Source organism: Schistocerca americana, chromosome 2 (genome assembly GCF_021461395.2).
Source record: "Schistocerca americana isolate TAMUIC-IGC-003095 chromosome 2, iqSchAmer2.1, whole genome shotgun sequence".
Taxonomy (NCBI): domain Eukaryota; kingdom Metazoa; phylum Arthropoda; class Insecta; order Orthoptera; family Acrididae; genus Schistocerca; species Schistocerca americana.
In genome coordinates, this window is record NC_060120.1 from 1569394 (window position 1) to 1591396 (window position 22003).

The following is a 22003-nucleotide window of genomic DNA, read 5'->3' on the forward strand; positions in this document are numbered from 1 at the left end:
CAGCAGTACGCACAGATCTGTCCTCTAGTGGTTCCAACACTCATCTGCCCTAACAATACTCGAGGCCGAGTATTTATACTCTTCCTACAATGTACTACTGGTTATAATAATGCAAAACAGAATTTATAATATGAAATAGTTCAACAACACTATCAAACACTGTGTAATATTCCCTACTTTCTTAGAACAAGTTTAAGACTTTTTAAACACATAAAAATCACATTAACATTGAAATTGCAGAAATAAGCATTTAACAATGCTAAACGATCAATTATCTATATTTTGTTGATTAGGCTCGAGATTTAATTCCTACCATTTACAGATGATGAGAACGAAATATATTATACTTTAATCCAAACATTTTCCATATATTAATTTCCTCAATCTGATTTTGGTTGTTTATGGTACAAAGCGTATTGTAACTACTATTGCCTGGTATTGCAATTATTCTTCTAAAAGCCTTTTTCCTATTATCGAAAAGTAATTGAATTTAATTATAGCTGGAGATATAAGAGCATTGATCTAGTTAGTAATAGATAAAGCAGGGCTGGCAACCATAAGTCTGGAATGTTACAAACGCAGCTTGAAATAATCGCATAAATCACTGTGGGACGTACGAAGAGTGTGTCCGGTAGGCCAGCGCGGCCGTACATTAATGGACTGCGGCAGCAGACCTTGGTGACACCACGACATCCACTGCAGCGCCTCTCGGACTCGTGACCATATCGACTGAACCGTAGACGACTGGAAAATCGTGGCCTGGTCAGACGAGCCACGATTTCAGATGGCAAGAGCTAGTAGCGGGGTTCGAGTGAGTGAGGCGCAGACCCTATGAAGCCACGGGCTCATGTTGTCAACAAGGCACTGTGCAAGATGGCGGCAGCTCTACAATGACCTGGGCTGTGTTTACACTGAATGCACTGGTCCCTCTGGTTATGTTCGGCTACTCGTACACAATATGTAGCCATTTACGTGTTTCATGTTCCAAAACAACTACGGAATTTTTATGGATGACAGTACGCCATGCCACGATGGCATTCTTGTCTGGCTACCCAGATCGCCCGACGTGAATCCCATCAAACCTTTATGGGACAAAATCGGGTGGTCAGTTCGAGCACTAAATCTAACACCGGCAACGCTTTCGCAATTATGGACGGCTATGGAGGCAGCGTGGCTCAGTGATTCTGCAGGGGACTTCCAACGACTTGTTGAGTCCATGTCACGCGGAGTTGCTGCATTACGTCAGACAAAAGGATGTCCGTCCGCAGCTCGTGGTCGTGAGGTAGCGTTCTCGCTTCCCGCGCCCGGGTTCCCGGGTTCGATTCCCGGCGGGATCAGGGATTTTCTCCGCCTCGTGATGACTGGGTGTTGTGTGATGTCCTTAGGTTAGTTAGGTTTAAGTAGTTCTAAGTTCTAGGGGACTGATGACCATAGATGTTAAGTCCCATAGTGCTCAGAGCCATTTGAACCATTTGAACAAAAGGATGTCCGACACGATATTTGGAGGTAACACACTTCCTTTCGTCACTTTACTGTACACTGTGTACATGGCATAACAAAAATGTAGCTCATAATATGCGACCACAACGGTGCACGCAGTTCTGCTGTACTCTCGCAAAGATCACGGGTGTCTGTTGTACACTGTAACAGCCAACAGGTGGTCAACAGGTTACACCCATGACCACCAAACCGCGATAATGTACACAACTCAGCTCACGGCGTATATGTCATGTGACGACCACATGCGTAGTACAGGCGGATTAACCTCTGCGGCACGAACACCACTATCCCTGCTTCAGTTGTCCATCGCATCAGACAGCTTGTGAGGTGTAACACTGTGTACAGTGCGTGACGCGTAGTTGGAGACTGGACGTTATTCATCACGAGAGTTGCCAGACATGCATTTAATGCGCCCGTAAAGCAGTACGCTTTCCCAGCAAGTGTCATACTAAATGGAAGAAGTTTATCTCCCTGGATACCAACTTACGAGAGACGGGATCGTTCTTGACACAGACAGACGGCCAAGGTTCCCTCCAAAAGCATGTTCCAACACCAGACATTGACGGGGTGGTGTTGGATAGTTTGCGGACCACTCAGCAGTAAAAACCCTTCAACTTGCCCGTGAAACGCTCACTTCGAAGGATACAGCGTGGGGCGCACGGTGGAACCCCTACCATCAAAGAACGTGTGCAGGCAGTGGGACCAACAGATTTTGAGTCCCATGTTCACTTCTGTCAATGGATTATCCAACGCAGTACTGTTCACATGTGAGGGCTGATTCATCAGTGATGGAGTTTTCAACAGCCGCAACAGCCATGTCTAGAGTGAGGACAATCCCCACGCCAACCACACCGTTGGCCAACAGCAACGATTCTCCGTCAACGTATGGGCGGGCGTTGTCCAATTTCACCTGATAGGATCTTACTTGCTGCCTTCCCGTCTGGATGGTCCACGTTACCTGGTGTTACTGCGACTTGTACTGCCGTAATTCTTGGAGACTGTAGCCTCGCCTGCGAAAGGATGTGGTTCCAACATGGCGGTGCACCAGCCCACTTCGATGTTGACGTCCGCCAGCACCTGAACAACGTGTACCTCATCGGTGGATTGAAAGGCAGGTCCCGCCCCGTGATCAGCTCAGTCGCCGGAGTTCATATTTCTGGACTTTTCCCTCTGGGTCTACGTCAAGACGTCGATGTATGAAACCCCCATAGAATCATGGCGAAGACCTGCTTGTTAGTGTCCAAGCCACCTGTCTCGTGGTACAACAGACGCCACGGATCGTCGAGTGCAGCAGAACCTCATATGCCGTTTCCATGCATGCTTTGAATAATTACTAAGAGTTACGTTGGTGTTATGCGGTGTACGCTGTGTATGTCCACAACAAAATAAATATGCAATTCCGACCATTGGTTCCCTATCTCAGTATAATGAATTGTGGTCCCACTATCACCTGTTCCAATTTGACCCTAAAGGTTTGAGACACCCTGTATGAACCTATATCCATCACACTCTCTTTTTAGTTTCAGAAGGTGAACTGATAGACCGGAACGTAATATTATTTATCAGGTGTTTTATTGACCAAAAGTTTTACTTAGGCCGCCCTCGAGTGTATTCGTACTACGATGACAGATTCATTTTTGCATCCCTTCTAGATCTTTCGAACCAATTTGTACATGCACTGACAGAAATGAAACTGTTCGAACACAAGCACCTTATTCTAGTGTTTCCATGCCTGTGGAATACGTTGACTGAAATTTCGTCCTTAGCAGTAGGGCCCAGATTCTTTAAAGACTCGAATTCGTATCTACAAAACAGCATCAAACGTCGGGTTACTTTACAAGTGAGTTAATGTGTTTAATATTATGACTCTAAGCATGTAAGCGAGGAAAAGTTTATGGAAGGATTGAAGCTATACTTAAATTTTGTTGAATGTCACTAAGTGCTCTCATTATGAAACAGTGGGTGAATATAATGTGAGTAATTTGCACTCCATTTTAAGCAAAAGCTAGTTTTTCGCACCTCTCCATGTTTTTGACGTTATGTCTCCTGAACCAAGTGTCGTAGAATGATATAATTTTGTAGGTACATTCCTTGGTATATGTGGATACTATTTGCAAACTTTTTTCCGAACAGAGTCGATAGTAAAGATGTAATAAATTAAAACGTCATATCCGATGCTGAGGTTTGATTGCATGACAAGCTAAAATGTAGTAAGTGGTAATTTTTTTCCCCCTTTCATCGTTTTATTGGGGGTAGCAGCGAGAAAACTTTTGTAAAAGTTTGAAATACGTGTCATGTTTGTTGGAAGCAGCTAAGTGCTCACAGTCTCAAGCACTGTATGAATAACGCCCGCTGGCAGGTACACTGAATCAAGACAAACACACAGTTTATATCTGTTCTTACTGTGTTAAACTGTTAACGTAAGATTATCCCTCTTAATGAGTAGATAATGACGGGATTTTAAATTCGGTCAATAAGTACGTGTAACACTGAAAATCAAAATTTTTGTGCTTGGAAGCCAATATATGGGCAACATGGAATTGTCTTCCGGAAGAGACGGTGACTACAAAAAAATCCTACAAACGATGAATGGTGCAATTATATGACGATTACGGGGTGTGTCTAACTTCACTGGAACTTTTCAGGTGCGCACCAACAAAATGCGTGTCCACGTGACGTGCACTTGCAGTTAATCGCATCTTGCGGTCTTCGACAGATATCGAATCATGGCATGAGGGAGATCGGAACATCATACACGGTCCAGTCACATTAGTGTCACTACCTGTCAAAAGCCAGAATAAGGAAATGGTTGAGATGTCGAGCTGACAAGCGTCGTTTACCGATGACGCTACACCACAGACATCACAGTATTCCATGGTGTGGACCAAGAATCAAGTGGGACACTGTGGGTCATTCTGTGGTGTTCAGCGATGAGACTCGATTCTGTCTGTGGTGGTCAGATCGACGCCAAAGTTCCGACCAGATGAAATGTCACAAGAAGCAGTGACTGTCAATACACATACCTCTTCACCCCATACCGCTTCACCTCGTTGAAATGTTTTGCTCCCTTGTGTGGGGAGCAAATGGATACAAAAACAGGGCTGAAGTAGTAATTGTTTATGATGCTTCCCAGTATGTGGGAGGTGTGGTATCGTCCATAGATCGCGGAGCCACACCAAAATTGGCAATGCATATCTATACCACAGACATTAGTGAGAGCTCGCTGCAATCCTTAACGTTGTATGGAAAGAGCTCCTGAAGACTTCGCCTCCCCACTCAGCACTGCAGCGCCCTCATACTGAGGTCAATATAGAGCAGAGCATGGGAGAGTGCTATCCCAGTTTGTGACCTCAGATGAAGCACTCACCATCACTGGGTAGGGACTGAGATGGACTGGTATTTCTGTAAATGTGGAACACTGTACTTCAAGAGAACAGTTTGTTAATTAGTGAATGAAGCATTGTTTTGCTAGTCAGTTGTAAGTTATCCAGTACTCCTGTGGCAAAGAAGTGTGCCAGAGTTCAGCAAATCTTTTATTCGTCTATGTAATAAATTGAACTAATATTTCATGACGCAGAGCTCCTATGTGTCATCTTGCTGGGCAGTCAAAGAACTCACAGTTATGCCCAGAGTTTCACCTGGACACAACGGGAGAAATCATGATAAACGCTGTAGTCATACCCTCCGTGACCAGCGTAGCACATGGCATATTCCAATAGGATGATTCCGTTCACTGCAAAAACACCTTAAGGTATACACTGATGCTCGACTGACCTACCCCATTCGCTTATTTATTATCTATAGAGCAAGTATGGGATACGAAAATTCCTCTCCACCTGAACAGGCCTCGAAAGGCCCAACGGTACCGACCGACCGCCCTGTCATCCTCAGTCGATAGCCGTCACTGAGTGCAGGTAGGGGGAGTATGTGGTCGTCACTCAACTCTCAGTTTTCGCGACCGGAGCAGTTACTTCTCTGTCAGGTAGCTCCTCAATTGGTCTCACAAGGGCTGAGTGCACCCCACTTGCCAATAGCACTTGGCAGGCCCGGCTGGTCACCCAGTCAAGCCCGACGGCACTTAATTTCGGTGATAGAAAGGCAAGTTAACCTTCCTTAACTACATGGTCGAGTGCCCTCCCTCACACAAACTTCAATTCAAGCCTTCAGCTGAAGATGTGAACTTCTGTCGTGTCCTGACATAGGTGGGAGAGGGAGAAAAGGGGTCGCTGGTCAATCTACGCTCCCGAGCGGTACACAGCAGAAGGCAGAAGGACGATTCACAGTGAAGGCGTTTGATTGTTTTCTTCTATCTGAGCCAACACTGGTATAGGCATTTACTAGAAATGCAGATGGTGAGACTTGGTAGGGAACTCGTTGTGGAGATTCTCGGACAAACAGGGTTTTGAAACAGTTGTTTACTCCATACAGGACTAATTAATTCACTGGAGGCTAGTTGTAGGGTTAGAAATAGCATGATCAACACTGTTGCAATAGAAGCCCCTGAAGAAGTCCGAGGAGTGGATACTAACCACAGTACTAAACACTAGCAGCATCTTAAGACAACAAGCAAAACATTCTGAATGTGACACTGTTCACTGACGCACTCCAAGCGAGAGAGCAGACTTACGCGGAGCTGGACCGAGGGTGGAGTCGACGGACGCGGATTCAGCGTCCAGATCGTCTGACTGAGAACTCCGCCAAAATACGGGGTTTGGGGGTTTTAAAGAGTCGCGGGGAGCCACTGTTTTCCGACTTAGAGCAACCCAGCCAGTCCCGTAGGTCTCTTGGAGGCGCCTGCCAATCACGGTTTAGTTCGGTCCCCTCAACTGCTCCTAAGGCGGGGATGTTAATGCAGTTGCTCTAAGTCCATAAGCTAAACGTAACTGCTCTGCCAAATAAGGCTTGCAACATTATTGTTATACGTCATTTAGCCCCGCCCCTCGGGCTCCCCGGAGTGGGGACTGCTAGGTCAACATGTTTTTGGCGTTGTCGCTCTCTTTCTAACCCTTGTGAGCCTACTGACGTTGCTGTTCTCAGGGCTGGTATCAAGCTGGCTTTATACGCTAGTGCGTGCCTGTTGGTTACAAAGTTCTACGGTGGCAACCTGCCACAGCAACTAGACGACGTACGAAGTTACCTGTTAATTCCTTGAAGAGTAACTAACACCCTGGGACCGCGTCTGGGGGCGTCTGCATTTTCGCAGGGCTCTCCCCTTACTGTTTACTTCATGTAACAGTATCTCTCCTAGTTTCGTCTGCCCTCAGCGTCGTCTCTGCTTCCTCGCCTTGGAGCGCCTGTCCTCCTTTCTCACACCTTCAAGATAACACTGCAGTAGCAAGGAATAATCAATATATTACAGTTTGTGTTACGGACGGCATTAGACTTTGGTAGTCCGTGCAGCTGAGTTACATATACTGCTGTGGTGGTGTAACGGCTAGCACACCTGCAAGAAGACCCCGATTCAGGTTCAGGTCTTGGCTGTGGCAAAAACTTTCGTTCATTTCTTCAGCTCCCGTCGTTATCATTTACTACACGTTGAGTGATGAACATCTCTATAAGATTTGCTGTTTCACGGTGTAACACTTTTCATTTCCGTGAGTGTATATTCCAATCTTTCCTACTTCTCACTTTTCAAAATCGTGCCACCCAATAGCTATCCAAGTTTCCTGGATAATTATTTCTAAAAGTGTGCTTTAGTTATTTAATTGCAAACTTTTAGCAAGTTTCTGTAGCACCTCATGTCTAGGAAGAGTATGGCCTTAGCGCCACCAACTGTGACTCGTACAACAGTTCTGTATTGCGAATCACGTTACCGATAATTTGCTATTCAAGAAGTGTCAGACCTGACATAACGAGACATGGCATCGCGTTCTGAAGTCTCACTGTAACAGCTAAACTGACAGCTGAAACTAAAACACAGTTTCCGTCAGTGAGTGGTGCAAACTAAACAGATTATAAAGCTACACCTGAAAATTTATTTAATTACGAAAGAACAAAGAGTCTTGGTTGCAAAATTGGGGTTTTTGTTTTATTTACCCTGCAGTTTTGCAACCAAGACTGCGTGTTCTTTCATACTGTTGCCATTGGTTGCTGTGTCACACCGCCTTAGATTGGAAAAAGTGATATTTATTAAATTATTTTTAGTAGTTTAAAGTCTTGGTTTTGTTCAAAAAATTCTTGATTTTATTCTCTCTCAGTGATCTTCTCGTTCATGCGAGTAAACTTTCACTCGTGTGAAAAACCAAATAACTTTCGCGTGATGTGTCACTGGCAAGTAACATAGCTCGATGAAACTTGGACCTTAGACAGAAGAAACTGCTACGGTGCAGTAGCGAAGATAACTCAAATAAATAGACAATGAGACGAACGAAAATGACACTTTTGTTTAAAGACAAAAAGTAGACTGAAAGCAACGGGATTTGTAATGGTCCCCTAGATATTAGAAAAGGTGGGACATGTTTCTTATTGGGGTGTCCGATCACTACGGATGGCAGTGCTCTACGACTTACTCTCGTGCTGGCCACAACATTCGTAAGGAATTCTTGTGCCGGGGCGTTCCATTTGTCTAACAGCACGATTGACAACTGCTGCATAGTCGGTTAATGCGTATGGACGGGCTGCAGTATGTCTTCCCAATAAATCTCACACGTTCTCAGTGGGATTCAACTCCGGGGAACCATCCGCCGAAAATCTTGTCGTTACAAGAGCACCCCTGTGCTATTCATTGTCATCCATAAAAGTAAAGTCGTGTCAGAATTCACACCTGAAATGACGCTTATCAGTAAGAAGTGTAGTGTCACAGTAATTCTGACCTGTGAGTGTACCGTGTTCAAACATTTAGAGGTCAGTTTACCCAAGCAACATTATGCCCCTCGCCACCATAACTGCTCGACTATGTTCGACAATGTCCCTGTGTGCATTACGTGTTCCTACCTCTCCCCATGTGAGGGTGAGTCCAGAACCACTACACAGACTGAACCTGCTCTCATCTGCGAATAGCTCGCGACCCCACTGCCCACTGATACAGTCCCTACGCTCGTGGCATCGCCCCAAACGGTGCCGCTGATGGGCGGGTTTCATCTCAACACAACGTACTGGTCGTCAGCCATATGTACCACCCCCATGCAATTGCCGTGCCACTGTGGAGATTAAGACCGAGTGCATTGCAGTTCTGTTAAATGTGGTTGCAACTGCACCCGCTCTTTGTCACGGGTCCCTTCTTGCCAGCTGTACGACGTGGCGGTGATCTGCTGCTGTAGTTGACCCTGGTCAGCTACCTGCTATCCTTTGGGCTGCAGTGCCTGTCGTTCGAAGCGCTCCCCGTGCGCGTGAAACAGTGCTGCGAGCAGTGCCACACTCCTCAGCTACTCGTCCCTCTCCGTCCTTCCAGTCCTTCCAGTGTCACGACGATTATTCACCGTGTGAAGCCACTGTCTGTGGCCCGCGTTGTAACGAAGAACGCCACCACAGAGCGCCGTAACAGCTCGCCGATTGGCACATCCTGTCTTCTCCCGTTCCTTCAGCTGCCTCGTGTTGCGGGGCCAGTCCTATTTGGCGCTACAGCCGCAGGTGGTCCCTCGCTTTCTGTACACGACTGTCAGGCGACTGGCACTTTCGTTTTCACCGAGTTCTTCTTAATCCGTTGTCTTACTTTACCTACCTCGTCCTTACGTTCTGCAAAACAGTGTATTTGGGTGTTCTCGCTAAATATTTTTATGCTCGTTTGCATGCGATTTCTTGTAGGCGATTAATATTGAGTACAATTCCATTTTTACAAAAAGCTCCATGCAGATAAGGTAAATGAGTGATATTAGCAAACCGATTTAACGTAACCGATGTACACTAATGAAGCAAAAATCGTATGAGTCTGCGTCACCCTGCATATTGACAGCATTTCTTTTGCAAGTACATACAGGACAGACACTCACCTTCACCGTCACCGGTTTCTTTCAGCAGATAATCGACAAGCTGCTGCCCGATCTCGGTCATCAGAACGAACATGTTCTTCATCTTCATGGAAGTGAAAGCCGGGCTCAGGGTGGCTCGCATGTCGTGCCACTCCTTTCCTGAGAACAGAAAGAACGCAAAATAATGCATTGTCAGCCGCATCAAAGCTGCCGCATGTGTTTGTATGAGTAACACACACACACACACACACACACACACACACACACACACACAAAAGGGTATAAACATCATAAATAGAAGTTAGTAACGAACATATACTTCGTTAGATTGGCAACAAATAGGTAAACATACCAAATAACATGAAACACGTAATGGAGTCGCAATATTTACGCTGTGAAAAGCAGTGTACGACGAAATAATTGTATCGAGTGACAAAAGAACAATAGTCCACCACAAAAAAGAGTGAGAAACATGGTGAACAGTGTGTGGAAGGCGAGAACAGACAGATGTGACTGTATGGCAGTGATAAAAGTGGTAGTGCGACCTCCAGACCAGATGAGAGGAAACGCAGATCAGCAAATCGTAACTAATTACCTTTTTTTACAAAAAATAGCGAAGTGAACTGTTTGATAATCTATAACTAACAAAACTGTATCGTCACAGATTCCACCGATGATGCGAAGGCGAAACGCGTATGGGATGAATAAAGTTGTGGTATCGATAGCAGCGATGCCACGGCTTAAGTTCGAGTTCTTAAGTTGGCACTACGACCGACACCGACGATAGCGCTCTCCAGCAGGCGCTGTGCAGATCTACGAGCTCCGCTGCAGATTCTGCCCATTTGATGAAGAGCAGACGGCCGGGACACTTCGCTTCAGCTTCGCACCTACGTACTAAGTTGTGTAAATATTCGTGCACCAGTAAACCACTTTTACTCACTAGCAGTACCGACGTGTATTACCTTTTCCTGCTCCTACCCACGCGCCGCCTTCCAGGCGAGATACAAAAAAAGTAAGTAGCAGCAGGGAAAGGCAGTTTTATTCTCAAAACAAGTATTTATATGCTTGCTGCGGAGGATGGCCACACAAACAAACTTGTGAGCGTAATTATTTTTATGAACGTATAATTACGTGAAATAAATGATGTAGTTCCGTTGTAGGCTGCATTAAAAAGTAGTTTTTTTTTTAATTTCTTGATGGCGACTAGTTTTGGACACCTGTATCCATTTTCAAACCGTCCATATCATAAATGTGGCGAAAGCCTATGTACAAAAATTCTCCTGCAGTGATGATCACCGCATCACTGTGGCTGATTCAGCAACAGTAGACAGACAGGACAGACACTGGCGCGTGCCGCAAGCTGGTATAAGTATCTTTTGATGCTCACAGCTCCTAGTATAATAAGGGAAAAAATACTTCTATGAGGAGAGCAATTTCTCCCCAAGAGCGGCTGACGGTGATGTTAAGATTCGTGGTAATAGAACGTATAAGGATCTAGAATGTGGTATTGCAATTTCGAAATAAGCACTGAGTGTGTGAAATCATAACCCAACAAACGTATCCTATTTACGCTATCATGAAGGATGATTTCATGAAGGCAAGTAAAGTATTGTACCTCAATTCCGTCAAATTATAGATCACATTTTTACAGTTTTAGACGTGTTTGAGACAGTATATACTTGGCCAACGAGCTATAGTTCGGTTTCTTTCTAAGCTGAATTTTCAATTCCCTGCCTAAAGTCTACCAGCAACTATTGCACCAGAAACTAATATTTCGTTCTGAACTCTAGAGAGGTATTCATAGTATATGTGGAAAGTTTTAGTTGTAGTGTGGTAGTGCTAGCTAGTGGTACTGAATTCTGCAGTTCACCTATAAATCACTCCTCTTATGACCCACATATTATATTAAAAATTAAAGTAAAAGAAATCTAATAATAATTGTCTCTCTGAAGGCACTGTTCCAAGATGTTCCTTTATCAGCTGAACACAATATTCTGACTGCACTCTTCTTTAGAACAAATAGGGCCTACTCTTTCTCGCGACATTAGATTATGCCAATGGACAGTACTGAGTGAAAGTAAACTAGGAATCCCACGACACCAGATAGAACAGGTTTCGTTACTTTGCTTCGTTCTTTGTGCTTATCAGTCCACAACGAATTTTTTTTTTTTATTGCGTACCGTTTCGCTGTTTGCCGTAGTGTCAACCGCTCGTAATTTCTCTCTTAAAGTATTATAAACAGCTGCCTTCTTACCCATTTAGCTGAATTCCCTACTTTTTAATTTTCCACAAACATGTATGATTCGCATGCAGCTCGATACAGTCTGCAGAACAGTGACGTGAATTTTAAAATTCACTCTGCACCTCTGACGACAAACACCAAACTCAACAAATAGCTGACTCAAATTCATTTTAGTGCCACATTTGCGGCGATCTTCTGTCCACATGGTCCAACCTGTCTGCGCAGGTGTGTGTTGAACTCAGAGATATGGGCAATTTCGCTCACACCTGCAACTCCAATTTCAGATTTACCCACAAGTCATATCTCCGCAAATGTCCAGTTGTCAGGCAACGATCCGTCTGAACAGATACGATGTGCGCAGACATTTGCGCAAACAGATCGTTCCATGTGGACGGGCCTTAAGATAATTTTCAGGTATACCGTATTTGTATAAAAGCAAATTAACAACCACTTTCTCTTCTAGTCTACTTGTGGACAGAATATCCTCGCAATTTACTATTAATTTTGGTTTTGCAGGAGATGGAGCAATCAAAATGCAGATAAGTTACTATCAGAGCAAAGAAACATAGCGAATCAGAAAGATAAAATGGTATCTTACCTTTCAAGGAGAAAAGCATCTTCTTCAGCAGAGGGTTGGCCTTCTTGCTGTTCGTCTCGAAGCCCACGTGGTCAGTGAAGTGGTCGAAATCTTTGACGGTAATGGCGCGTATGATCTCCGGGTCCCTGATCATGAGCAGGGGCATCGTGAAGTTGAAGACGCCCGCGTACGGGTGCGGGTCGAGTTTGTCGTACAGCTCCGCGACGACGTCGGGGATGGCCTTCTTGCCGAGCGTCATCTGCAGCATGTTGCCCACGAGGGGCAGCGGCCGCGCGCAGGGCACGCCGCGCCGCGAGAAGTGCGTGGCGTAGCGCCGCCACAGCACGGCCGCCAGCAAGAGGGCGCCCGCAGTCAGCGCCGCCCACACCGACCACTGGTCACAAGACATCCCCTGCCGGCACGACACGCCACGTGCACACCGGTGTAGGGAGGCGGCGATATCCGGTCATCTACATCTACAATGATGAGCCGAAACATTATGACCACTGCCCAAAGCGACGTTGGATGCCGCCTGGTAGCGTTGCGCGCACGTGGCGCGGCAACAAAAGTGTGTAAGCAGAGCAGACACGGACGGAGAATCACCCTAGCGAAGATACGGGCTGTGAACAAGTATCTGAAAAACGGCGAAGCTGATCGAATGTTCACGTGCTGCTGTCGTGAGCGCGTAAGTAGGCTGTTTAGGTTTTTATGTTGGTAACGCCACGTAGCGCTCTATATGAAAATCACTGGCTGCGCTGTGTGCAGTCTGTGGTTGGTTTGCATTGTTTGAATTTGCTATTGTAGTGTTGGGCTGTTGGCTGTTAACAGAGCGTAGCGTTGCACAGTTGGAGGTGAGCCGCCAGCAGTGGTGGGTGTGGGGAGAGAGATGGCGGAGTTTTGAGAGCGGATGATCTGGACGTGTGTCCATCAGAGAGAGTAAATTTGTAAGACTGGATGTCATGAGCTGATATATATATTATGACTTTTGAACACTATTAAGGTAAATACGAGGGCAGTTCAATAAGTAATGCAACACATTTTTTTCCTCGGCCAATTTTGGTTGAAAAAACCGGAAATTTCTTGTGGAATATTTTCAAACATTCCCGCTCCGTCTCGTATAGTTTCATTGACTTCCGACAGGTGGCAGCGCTGTACGGAGCTGTTAAAATGGCGTCTGTAACGGATGTGCGTTGCAAACAACGGGCAGTGATCGAGTTTCTTTTGGCGGAAAACCAGGGCATCTCAGATATTCATAGGCGCTTGCAGAATGTATACGGTGATCTGGCAGTGGACAAAAGCACGGTGAGTCATTGGGCAAAGCGTGTGTCATCATCGCCGCAAGGTCAAGCAAGACTGTCTGATCTCCCGCGTGCGGGCCGGCCGTGCACAGCTGTGACTCCCGCAATGGCGGAGCGTGCGAACACACTCGTTCGAGATGATCGACGGATCAGCATCAAACAACTCAGTGCTCAACTTGACATCTCTGTTGGTAGTGCTGACACAATTGTTCACCAGTTGGGATATTCAAATGTTTGTTCCCGCTGGGTCCTTCGTTGTCTAACCGAACACCATAAAGAGCAAAGAAGAACCATCTGTGTGGAATTGCTTGCTCGTCATGTGGCTGAGGGTGAGAATTTCTTGTCAAAGAAACATGGGCGATGAAACATGGGTTCATCACTTCGAACCTGAAACAAAACGGCAATCAATGGAGTGGCGCCACACCCACTCCCCTACCAAGAAAAAGTTTAAAGCCATACCCTCAGCCGGTAAAGTCATGGTTACAGTCTTCTGAGACGCTGAAGGGGTTATTCTGTTCGATGTCCTTCCCCATGGTCAAACGATCAACTCTGAAGTGTATTGTGCTATTCAGAAATTGAAGAAACGACTTCAGCGTGTTCGTAGGCACAAAAATCTGAACGGACTTCTCCTTCTTCATGAGAACGCAAGACCTCACACAAGTCTTCGCACCGGAGAGGAGCTCACAAAATTTCAGTGGACTGTTTTTCCTCATGCACCCTACAGCCCCGATCTCGCACCGTCGGATTTCCATATGCTTGGCCCAGTGAAGGACGCAATCCGTGGGAGGCACTACGCGGATGATGAAGAAGTTATTGATGCAGTACGACGTTGGCCCCGACATCGACCAGTGGAATGGTACCGTGCAGGCATACAGGCCCTCATTTCAAGGTGGCGTAAGGCCGTAGCATTGAATGGAGATTACGTTGAAAAATAGTGTTGTGTAGCTAAAAGATTGCGGAATAACCTGGTGTATTTCAATGCTGAATAAAACAACCCCTGTTTCAGAAAAAAAATGTGTTGCATTACTTATTGAACTGCCCTCGTACATTGTTTGTTCTCTACCAAAATCTTTCATTTGCTAACTATGTCTATCAGTAGTTAGTGCCTTCAGTAGTTTGAATGTTTTATTTAGCTGGCAGTAGTGGCGCTCGCTGTATTGCAGTATTTCGAGTAACGAAGATTTTTGTGAGGTAAGTGATTCATGAAAGGTATAGGTTAATGTTAGTCAGGGCCATTCTTCTGTAGGGATTACTGAAAGTCAGATTGCGTAGCGCTAAAAATATTGTGTGTCAGTTTAGTGTTGATCAGAATAGGCAAAGAGCGAAATGTCTGAGTAAGTTCAGTTTTGCTCACCTGTTTGAAAATCAAATAGCGTAAGAGTTTTATCAGCACAGTAATTCATAAATTTTTCTAAGGGGACGTTTCAAGTGTCCACGGAGAGAGGTAGAAGGACAGTTTAACTTCCACTATGGGCTAAATGGTTGGACGTCCATGATTCTACACAAAACTTGCGGTTCCGAGGCTTGTTTGCTCTGTAACGTAGGATAGATGGTGATCTGTGGCATCTCTCGCGGGGTAGCCGTGCGGTCTTAGGCGTTTTGTCACGGTCCGCGCAGCTCCCCCCGTCGGAGGTTCGAGTCCTCCCTCTGGTATGTGTGTGTGTGTGTGTGTGTGTGTGTGTGTGTGTGTGTGTGTGTGTGTGTTTGTGTGTCTCGTCCTTAGCGTAAGTTAGTTTCAGTTAGTCATCTCTGCCCAAAGAACACAGTGCCCGGGCACGCACAAGTGTTTCGGAGAATACCGTTCATAATACGTAGTTGGACACGAAGTTGCGCAGCAGACCATCCCTACGTGTTCACATGTTGGCCCAACGACGTCGTCAATTCCGACTGCAGTGGACACGGAACCATGGGGATCGACCGACGATCAGTGGAAACGTGTTGGCTCTACGGGTGAATCACGTTTTTGCTTCACTAGGTCAATGGTCGTCTCCGCACACGCCGTGATCGAGGTGAATGTTGGCTCGAAACGTGCAGCGCCCCACAGGCGCTGGCTGATGGGAGCAGTGTTATGCTGTGGGAGACATACTCTGTGCTCGCATGCGAGCTGTGGAGGTAGTCGAAGACACACTGACAGCCGAGGACCGCTAGCATCCCTTCATGCTTGATGTCTTCCCCGACAGCGAAGTCATCTTTCAGCCATATAATTGACCGTGTCTCGGAGCCAGAACCGTGCTACATTGGTTTGAGGAGCATTATAGTGATGTCTCAGATACCGTATTCGCCTGATGTAAATCCTATGGTACCCATCTGGGTCGCTACCGGGCGCCATCAGGGCGTACGCAAATCAGCGGCCCGTTATTTACGCGAGTTACATGACCTGTGCGTAGACATCTAATGCCACAAACCTCCACAAACCTACCAACAAACAGTCTGATCCTGATACGCGAATTCACTGATGTATTTCATTTGAAACACGGACAAACAAGCTATTGAGCAAGTGGCCACAACGTTTTAACTCATCAGTGTACAAACAAACACTGCAAGATACTATAAAGTGGCTGACGGACGGTTACCCTAACCACTACTCGTCATTTCCTTTCCTGTTCCACTCACAAAAACAAGTGTGTGAAATCTTGTGGGACTTAACTACTAAGGTCATCAGTCCCTAAGCTTACACACTACTTAACCTAAATTATCCTAAGGACAAACACACACACACCCATGCCCGAGGGAGGACTCAAACTTCCGCCGGGACCAGCCGCACAGCCCATGACTGCAGCGCCTTAGACTGCTCGGCTAATCCCGCGCGGCCCACTCACAAACAGAGCGAGGGAAAAACGACTGTCTACAAGTCTCCGAATGAGCCCTAATATCCGGTATCTTCGTGGTCATTATGCGAAATGTATGTTGACGGTGGCAGAAGCATTCTGCTCTAGGCTTCAAATGTTGGTTCTCTAAATTTCGTCAATAGCGTTCCTCGAAAACAACGTCGCCTTCCCTTCAGGGATCCCCGTTTGAGTTCCTCAAGCATCTCCGTAAACCTTACGTGTTGTTTGAACCTACCAGTAACAAACGTAGCAGGAAGCCTCTGAACTGCTTCGATGCCTTTTCTTAATACGACGTTGTACGGATTCCGGACACTCGAGCGTTATTCAAGAATGTTCGCATTAGCGTCCTATATGCGGTCTCTTTGACAGATGAACAACACTTTCCTAAAATTCTCCTAATGAAGCGAAGTCGGCTACTGGCATTCCCTGCCACAATCCTCAAATGCTAGTGCCATTTCATATCGCTTTGCAACGTTACGCAAAGGTATTTAAACGATGTGAATGTGTCAAACAGGACTCCACTAATGCTGTATCCAATCATTATGATTTGTTTTTCCTACTCCTCTGCATTAATTTACGTTTTTCTGCATTTAGATGTAGCTGCCATTCATCACGCCAAATAGAAATTTTGTGTAGTACGTCTTGCATCCTCCTACAGCCACTCAACAGCCGCCCATCCTGTCCGCCAGACTTCTTGTGTGTACAGAAAATAATAGCAGTACCCTCATACTTCCCTGCAGCACCCCTGATGGTTCCCTTCTCTCTGATCAACACTCGCTGAGTTCTATTACTAAAGTCTTCCAGCCCCTGATATACCTAGGAATGTATTCCATACGCTCGTACCTTCGTTAACAGTCTACAGTGTGCAACCGTGTCAAATGCTTTCTGGAATTCCAGAAATATGGAATCTGCCTGTTGTCTTTTATCCATACTTCGCATTATATCATGTGAGAAGCTGAGTTTGGCATGAGCGATGCTTCTTTAAAACTGTGCTGATTCGTTGTCAGAAGCTTCCCGGTCTCAAGAAAATTTATTAAATTCGAAATGAGAATGTGTTCAAGGACTCTGCCGTAGACCTGTGTTGGGGATATTGGCCTGTATTTTTGCGGGTCTGCTCTTTTGCCCTTCTTATATGTATGAGTCACCTGCACGTTTTTTCAGTCGCTTGGGACATTGCGCTGGGCGAGAGATTCGCGATAAATGCAACCTAGGTAACGGGCCAATGCTGTAGAATACTCTTTGCAAAATCGAATTACCACTTCATCCTGACCTGACGACTTAACTGATTTCAACTCTTTGAGTTGTTTATCTATGACGAGGATGCTTATTACTATGTAGGCCTTGCGAGTGTATATTTGGTGGGCAAACGAAGGTATGTTTGTGCGATTCTTCTGCGTGAACGAATTCTTAAACGCAAGACTTAAAACTTCGGCTTCTGTTTTCCTATCTTCAACTGCCACAATAGACGGGTCAACAAGTGACTGAATGGAAGCCTTTAACCCACTTACCGGTTTTACATAGGACCAGAATTTTCTCGTGTTCTCTGCTGGATCTTTTCTTGTATGTTTCGAGCATTGTTTTTTCACAGACGCACGGATCTCTGGTAACCTTTGCCTGCCGTAATTTTTGTGTTCTCTTTTGAACCGAGAGTGCAACACTCCTTGCTTCCTCCGCATTTTGCAAATTTCGTCATTAGACTATGGTGGGTCTTTTTCATCCTTAATCCACTTATCGGGCACATGCGACTGCAGACCACGATTTACAGTCTGTTAAAACTTTGTCTATAATACCTCCACATCTGTAATATGAAGCCACCTGATGGTGTTTGACGAAGGGTGCGTTGTGTAGCACATTCATTTCCTACAGGAGCTGAGCCCTCACCAATACAGGTTTAGAGACAAGTCAGGTGAAGACAGAATTAATAAGCCGATCTGACTAGCGACAGATACTAAAAAAATGGTTCAAATGGCTCTGAGCACTATGGGACTCAACTGCTGTGGTCATTAGTCCCCTAGAACTTAGAACTAGTTAAACCTAACTAACCTAAGGACATCACACACATCCATGGCCGAGGCAGGATTCGAACCTGCGACCGTAGCGACAGATACTGATTTTGCGAATGCTGAAGCGATGTTGATGGATATTGCTGGCGGTTTCGATAACCTATGGTGGCAGTCTTTCTTTAGTCGCCTTAGGGAACTGAAGTGTCAAGAAACGCTGTACAGATGCATGAGAGACTATTGCCGAGCGGGTCATGCAACATTTATATGCCCAGGGAAGAAAATAACTTCCACTGAAACATATTATCACTAATTTTGGCGTGAATAACAGAGTAAAAGTCAGGTACTTCTCATAGAAATTCATAAATTACAAAAACAGTTAACTCAAACAATGAAATGCAAGAAGAGGATAATGCTAAGTTTTTGAGACTACGGTAGGCCATAACCTAAATGGGAAAGCGCAAACCCTAGAACTAATTATGCGCCTTGCATGAGACGTACACGTTTCTGTTTTCCGTGTTTATTTAGTTGCTTTAATTTCGTGGAGGTATGTTCCGTCTGTGCAACTAACATAAGGCAGTTTGGTTATTGTCGTACGCGTTTCGATTTCTTTATTTGAGAAGCATCTTCAGCGACGATTTCCGGCGCTGTTAACTCATGCGTGTGGTCCTGGAGATGCATTCGTTAGTTTTCATGCTCCAGCTGGCCAATTTCTGACGTTCTTTCGCCCACCCTTGTCACATCGCATGTATCACTTACACTTGAAGTCGGCCAGCTGGAACATGAAAAGCAACGAACACATATCCAGGACCACACGCATGAGTTAACAGCACTGGAAATCGGCCACTGAAGATGCTTCCCAAATAAAGAAAGCGAAACGCGTATGGCAACAAACAAACTGCCTTCTATTAGTTGCATAGACGGGACATACGTCCACGAATACACAATGAGGTCAAGGGCTTGACATCAGTACTGAAAACATTCCGCAATCTTACAATAACGGATCAAACCGCTAGCAAATTGTCAAACTGCCGGAGTATATCGTATGTCTAGCGAGTGTCATGGTCGAATGTAAGATTACATTAAATGCCTCTCTGCTGCGCTGTGACTGCCTCCGCCGCTGAAAATCGTCTCTCCTGCCAGTGGTCCCTAGCTGCCTCTTCATCACAGTGTAGCGCTCACACGCGACACCGTCGATTACTTATTACTACACGCTCTGTCTCCTCCTACAATTTTTACCCTTTTTGTCGCGTATCGTTCTCTGTGCTACCGTGGAAGATATTTAAAATAAATCCCGATACTGAAATTAAAAATACGAGATAACACTTGATGCATTTCCTATAGGAGATTGGGAAAATGCCTATAGGAGATTGGGTGCAGGGATAGATGAAAAAACGATGTGATGGAATGAGAAAAAATTCTAATGACGAGACGGAGAAAAGTACTACGATGGGAACCCCGCTGAAAAGCAGTCGTTTAAAGAGAAAACAGCAGGAAATCTGAACTGACTTTAACGTTACATGCAGACGATTGTAGGTCTTTCTAGGACAAACTGTTTCTCGCGGCACTAGAAATGAGGATAATCTGCATGCCAAATTGAACTTAAAATACCAAAAGAACTTCTGTGGTGTTTTCTCTTTTCAGCATACGACCATAAGTTGAAAAAAAAAGCAGCAATATTGATGATGTGACACGTATACTCTACCACACAAGAAATTTATTTGAACACTCTCCTGTATTTCGTTATAGCCCGTTGCGCAGAAGTTCAAAGATGCCGGTATCACCGACCACGGTCAAAGGTCTCAACATCTGCTTCACAAACGTCCCAGATTCTCTGTCGTCCGTTTTAGTTTCCTATCTAACTAAGGAAAACATTCGCTTATATGTCCGGAGGCGACACGACACATATTGTATCATATAAACAAATATGTAACACGGAAACAAATCGTATATATTTCAGGTCACGCTGCTCATTCGTACACTTTTCAGTTTCTTCGGACGAGCGCCTTCAGATGAAGCTCTAACGTTCCGCAGGATTGTCGATGAAATATAACCCGGGATTACAGGGATACATCAGTGTCCTGTGTAAAATGTCATGTTACTTTCTCTTAGCAATTTTGTGCAGCTAACGCGTATTAATTTACTGCCAGCTCCACCTGCTTGTTCGTCAGGTATGTGCCTTGAACCATAAAGTTTCTCTTAAGATTCGTTTCCGACCTATTATCTGCCGTGTATTTTTTCCGAATTAATTATTATAACTGCTGTGACAGGCGAACAATAGCTCTAACAGCAAATACAATATTATCGACAATGGGAAATGTCGGATGTCTGATTCATCATTATTGTTATTACTATTACTAGTACTATTGCACTATTATTACAAAAAGGTAACAATATATACTGCTAACATTGCATATGATGATTTCATGTACTTTTCGGTGCAAAAGAAACAAAGCTCTTCGTATTAGGAGGCGGTAGTTTCCGAATTTAGGGTTCCCGGAATTTGAGTTTTGCAAGCAAATAGTTACATTTAGACTGAAATATCGTTAGGTGTCTGAGCATACACACGTGTGGAATCAGTGTGGCAAGTGGATACGTGCTGTGTGATTTGGTGTGCGAGCGTCTACTCCTATTCCGGCCTACATCAACTGCAATTGCTCCACAACATGTTCAGAAAGTGAGGGATCTGTTTCTGCGAAGTGGTAGAGAGACCATCTAGGACCTCCACGACACCTGCGGGATAGGTTGCGCTGCACGTGATTCTGTCAGAACAGCCGAACATCAATGAGACTGTGACGAAGTTTGTGATATAAATGTTTCAAAACAATCAGAAGTAACAAAGTTTGCAAGTCTGCAGGTTGCTGCTTCAAGACCATACTAACATTCTTTGAGTCACTAGGGATGAAAGTACGCAGCAATAGACACACTAAAGTTGTCCTTCTCGACAACAAAAGAAAAATACTCGACAAGAGTATCATTAAGTCCTTCATGTTGATCTACTGTTTTGATGTTAGTGAGGTGGTCATAAAAAGCTCATAAATGGCGTACGAAAGACTGAGTACTTGACCCTGACAATCGTAGATCGCCTGCAGTACTTGAGAACTTTTGACTCGCAAGACTCAACTCAATGTGATTTCATCCTCTTCCCAAATACGTAAACCAGGCTGAAGGAGCGAGGTTTTGTACAGCGGAGCAGATTCGAGTGCAATCACAGAGAGTACTAAACAGCCTAAAAAACACGTCTAGGCTGCATTCCAAACGTTACAGAAACACTGGCATCGTTTTATTCGCTCCCGATGCAAAAGTGATTGTTCCGATTACGACATAGGTGAGACATATTAATTTTAATGAATTTATTCCGTGAGATTTTGGATACCTCCTCGTATTTATCGTGGCGCAATAGTACGCGACTCTTTATCGGAGTCGAACTATATCCTTGTGCTGTGAGAAGTTTCATCGACGTAGATCTGTGTCGTTTTCCATGAGATTGCGAGAGGCCTCTGCCGTTTTCGCCGTCCAATGGAGCTAATTGCGCGTCCACTGTCAGTGAGTTAATCCCTTTTAATGAACTTGTTCTGTACCGAGGACGCAGTTCAAGGTCGGAAACAGTCGAACACTAACAGCGCTCGATAAACAATTCCTTAGCAGTGC

At 45.1% G+C, this 22003-nt stretch overlaps 1 protein-coding gene across 2 annotated transcripts in view; it reads right to left on the minus strand.

Moving 5' to 3' along the window:
* The window catches only part of LOC124596000 (cytochrome P450 9e2-like), a 44154-nt gene that overhangs the window by 19369 nt on the left and 2782 nt on the right, over positions 1–22003 (minus strand). For both annotated transcript variants that reach the window (XM_047134946.1, XM_047134947.1), the window contains exons 2-3: positions 12248–12638; positions 9429–9566 (exon numbers count right to left, since the gene is read on the minus strand). In XM_047134946.1, the coding sequence (XP_046990902.1) occupies positions 9429–9566; positions 12248–12635 (526 nt within the window). In that variant the 5' untranslated portion in view covers positions 12636–12638. The remainder of the gene's footprint in view (positions 1–9428; positions 9567–12247; positions 12639–22003) is intronic.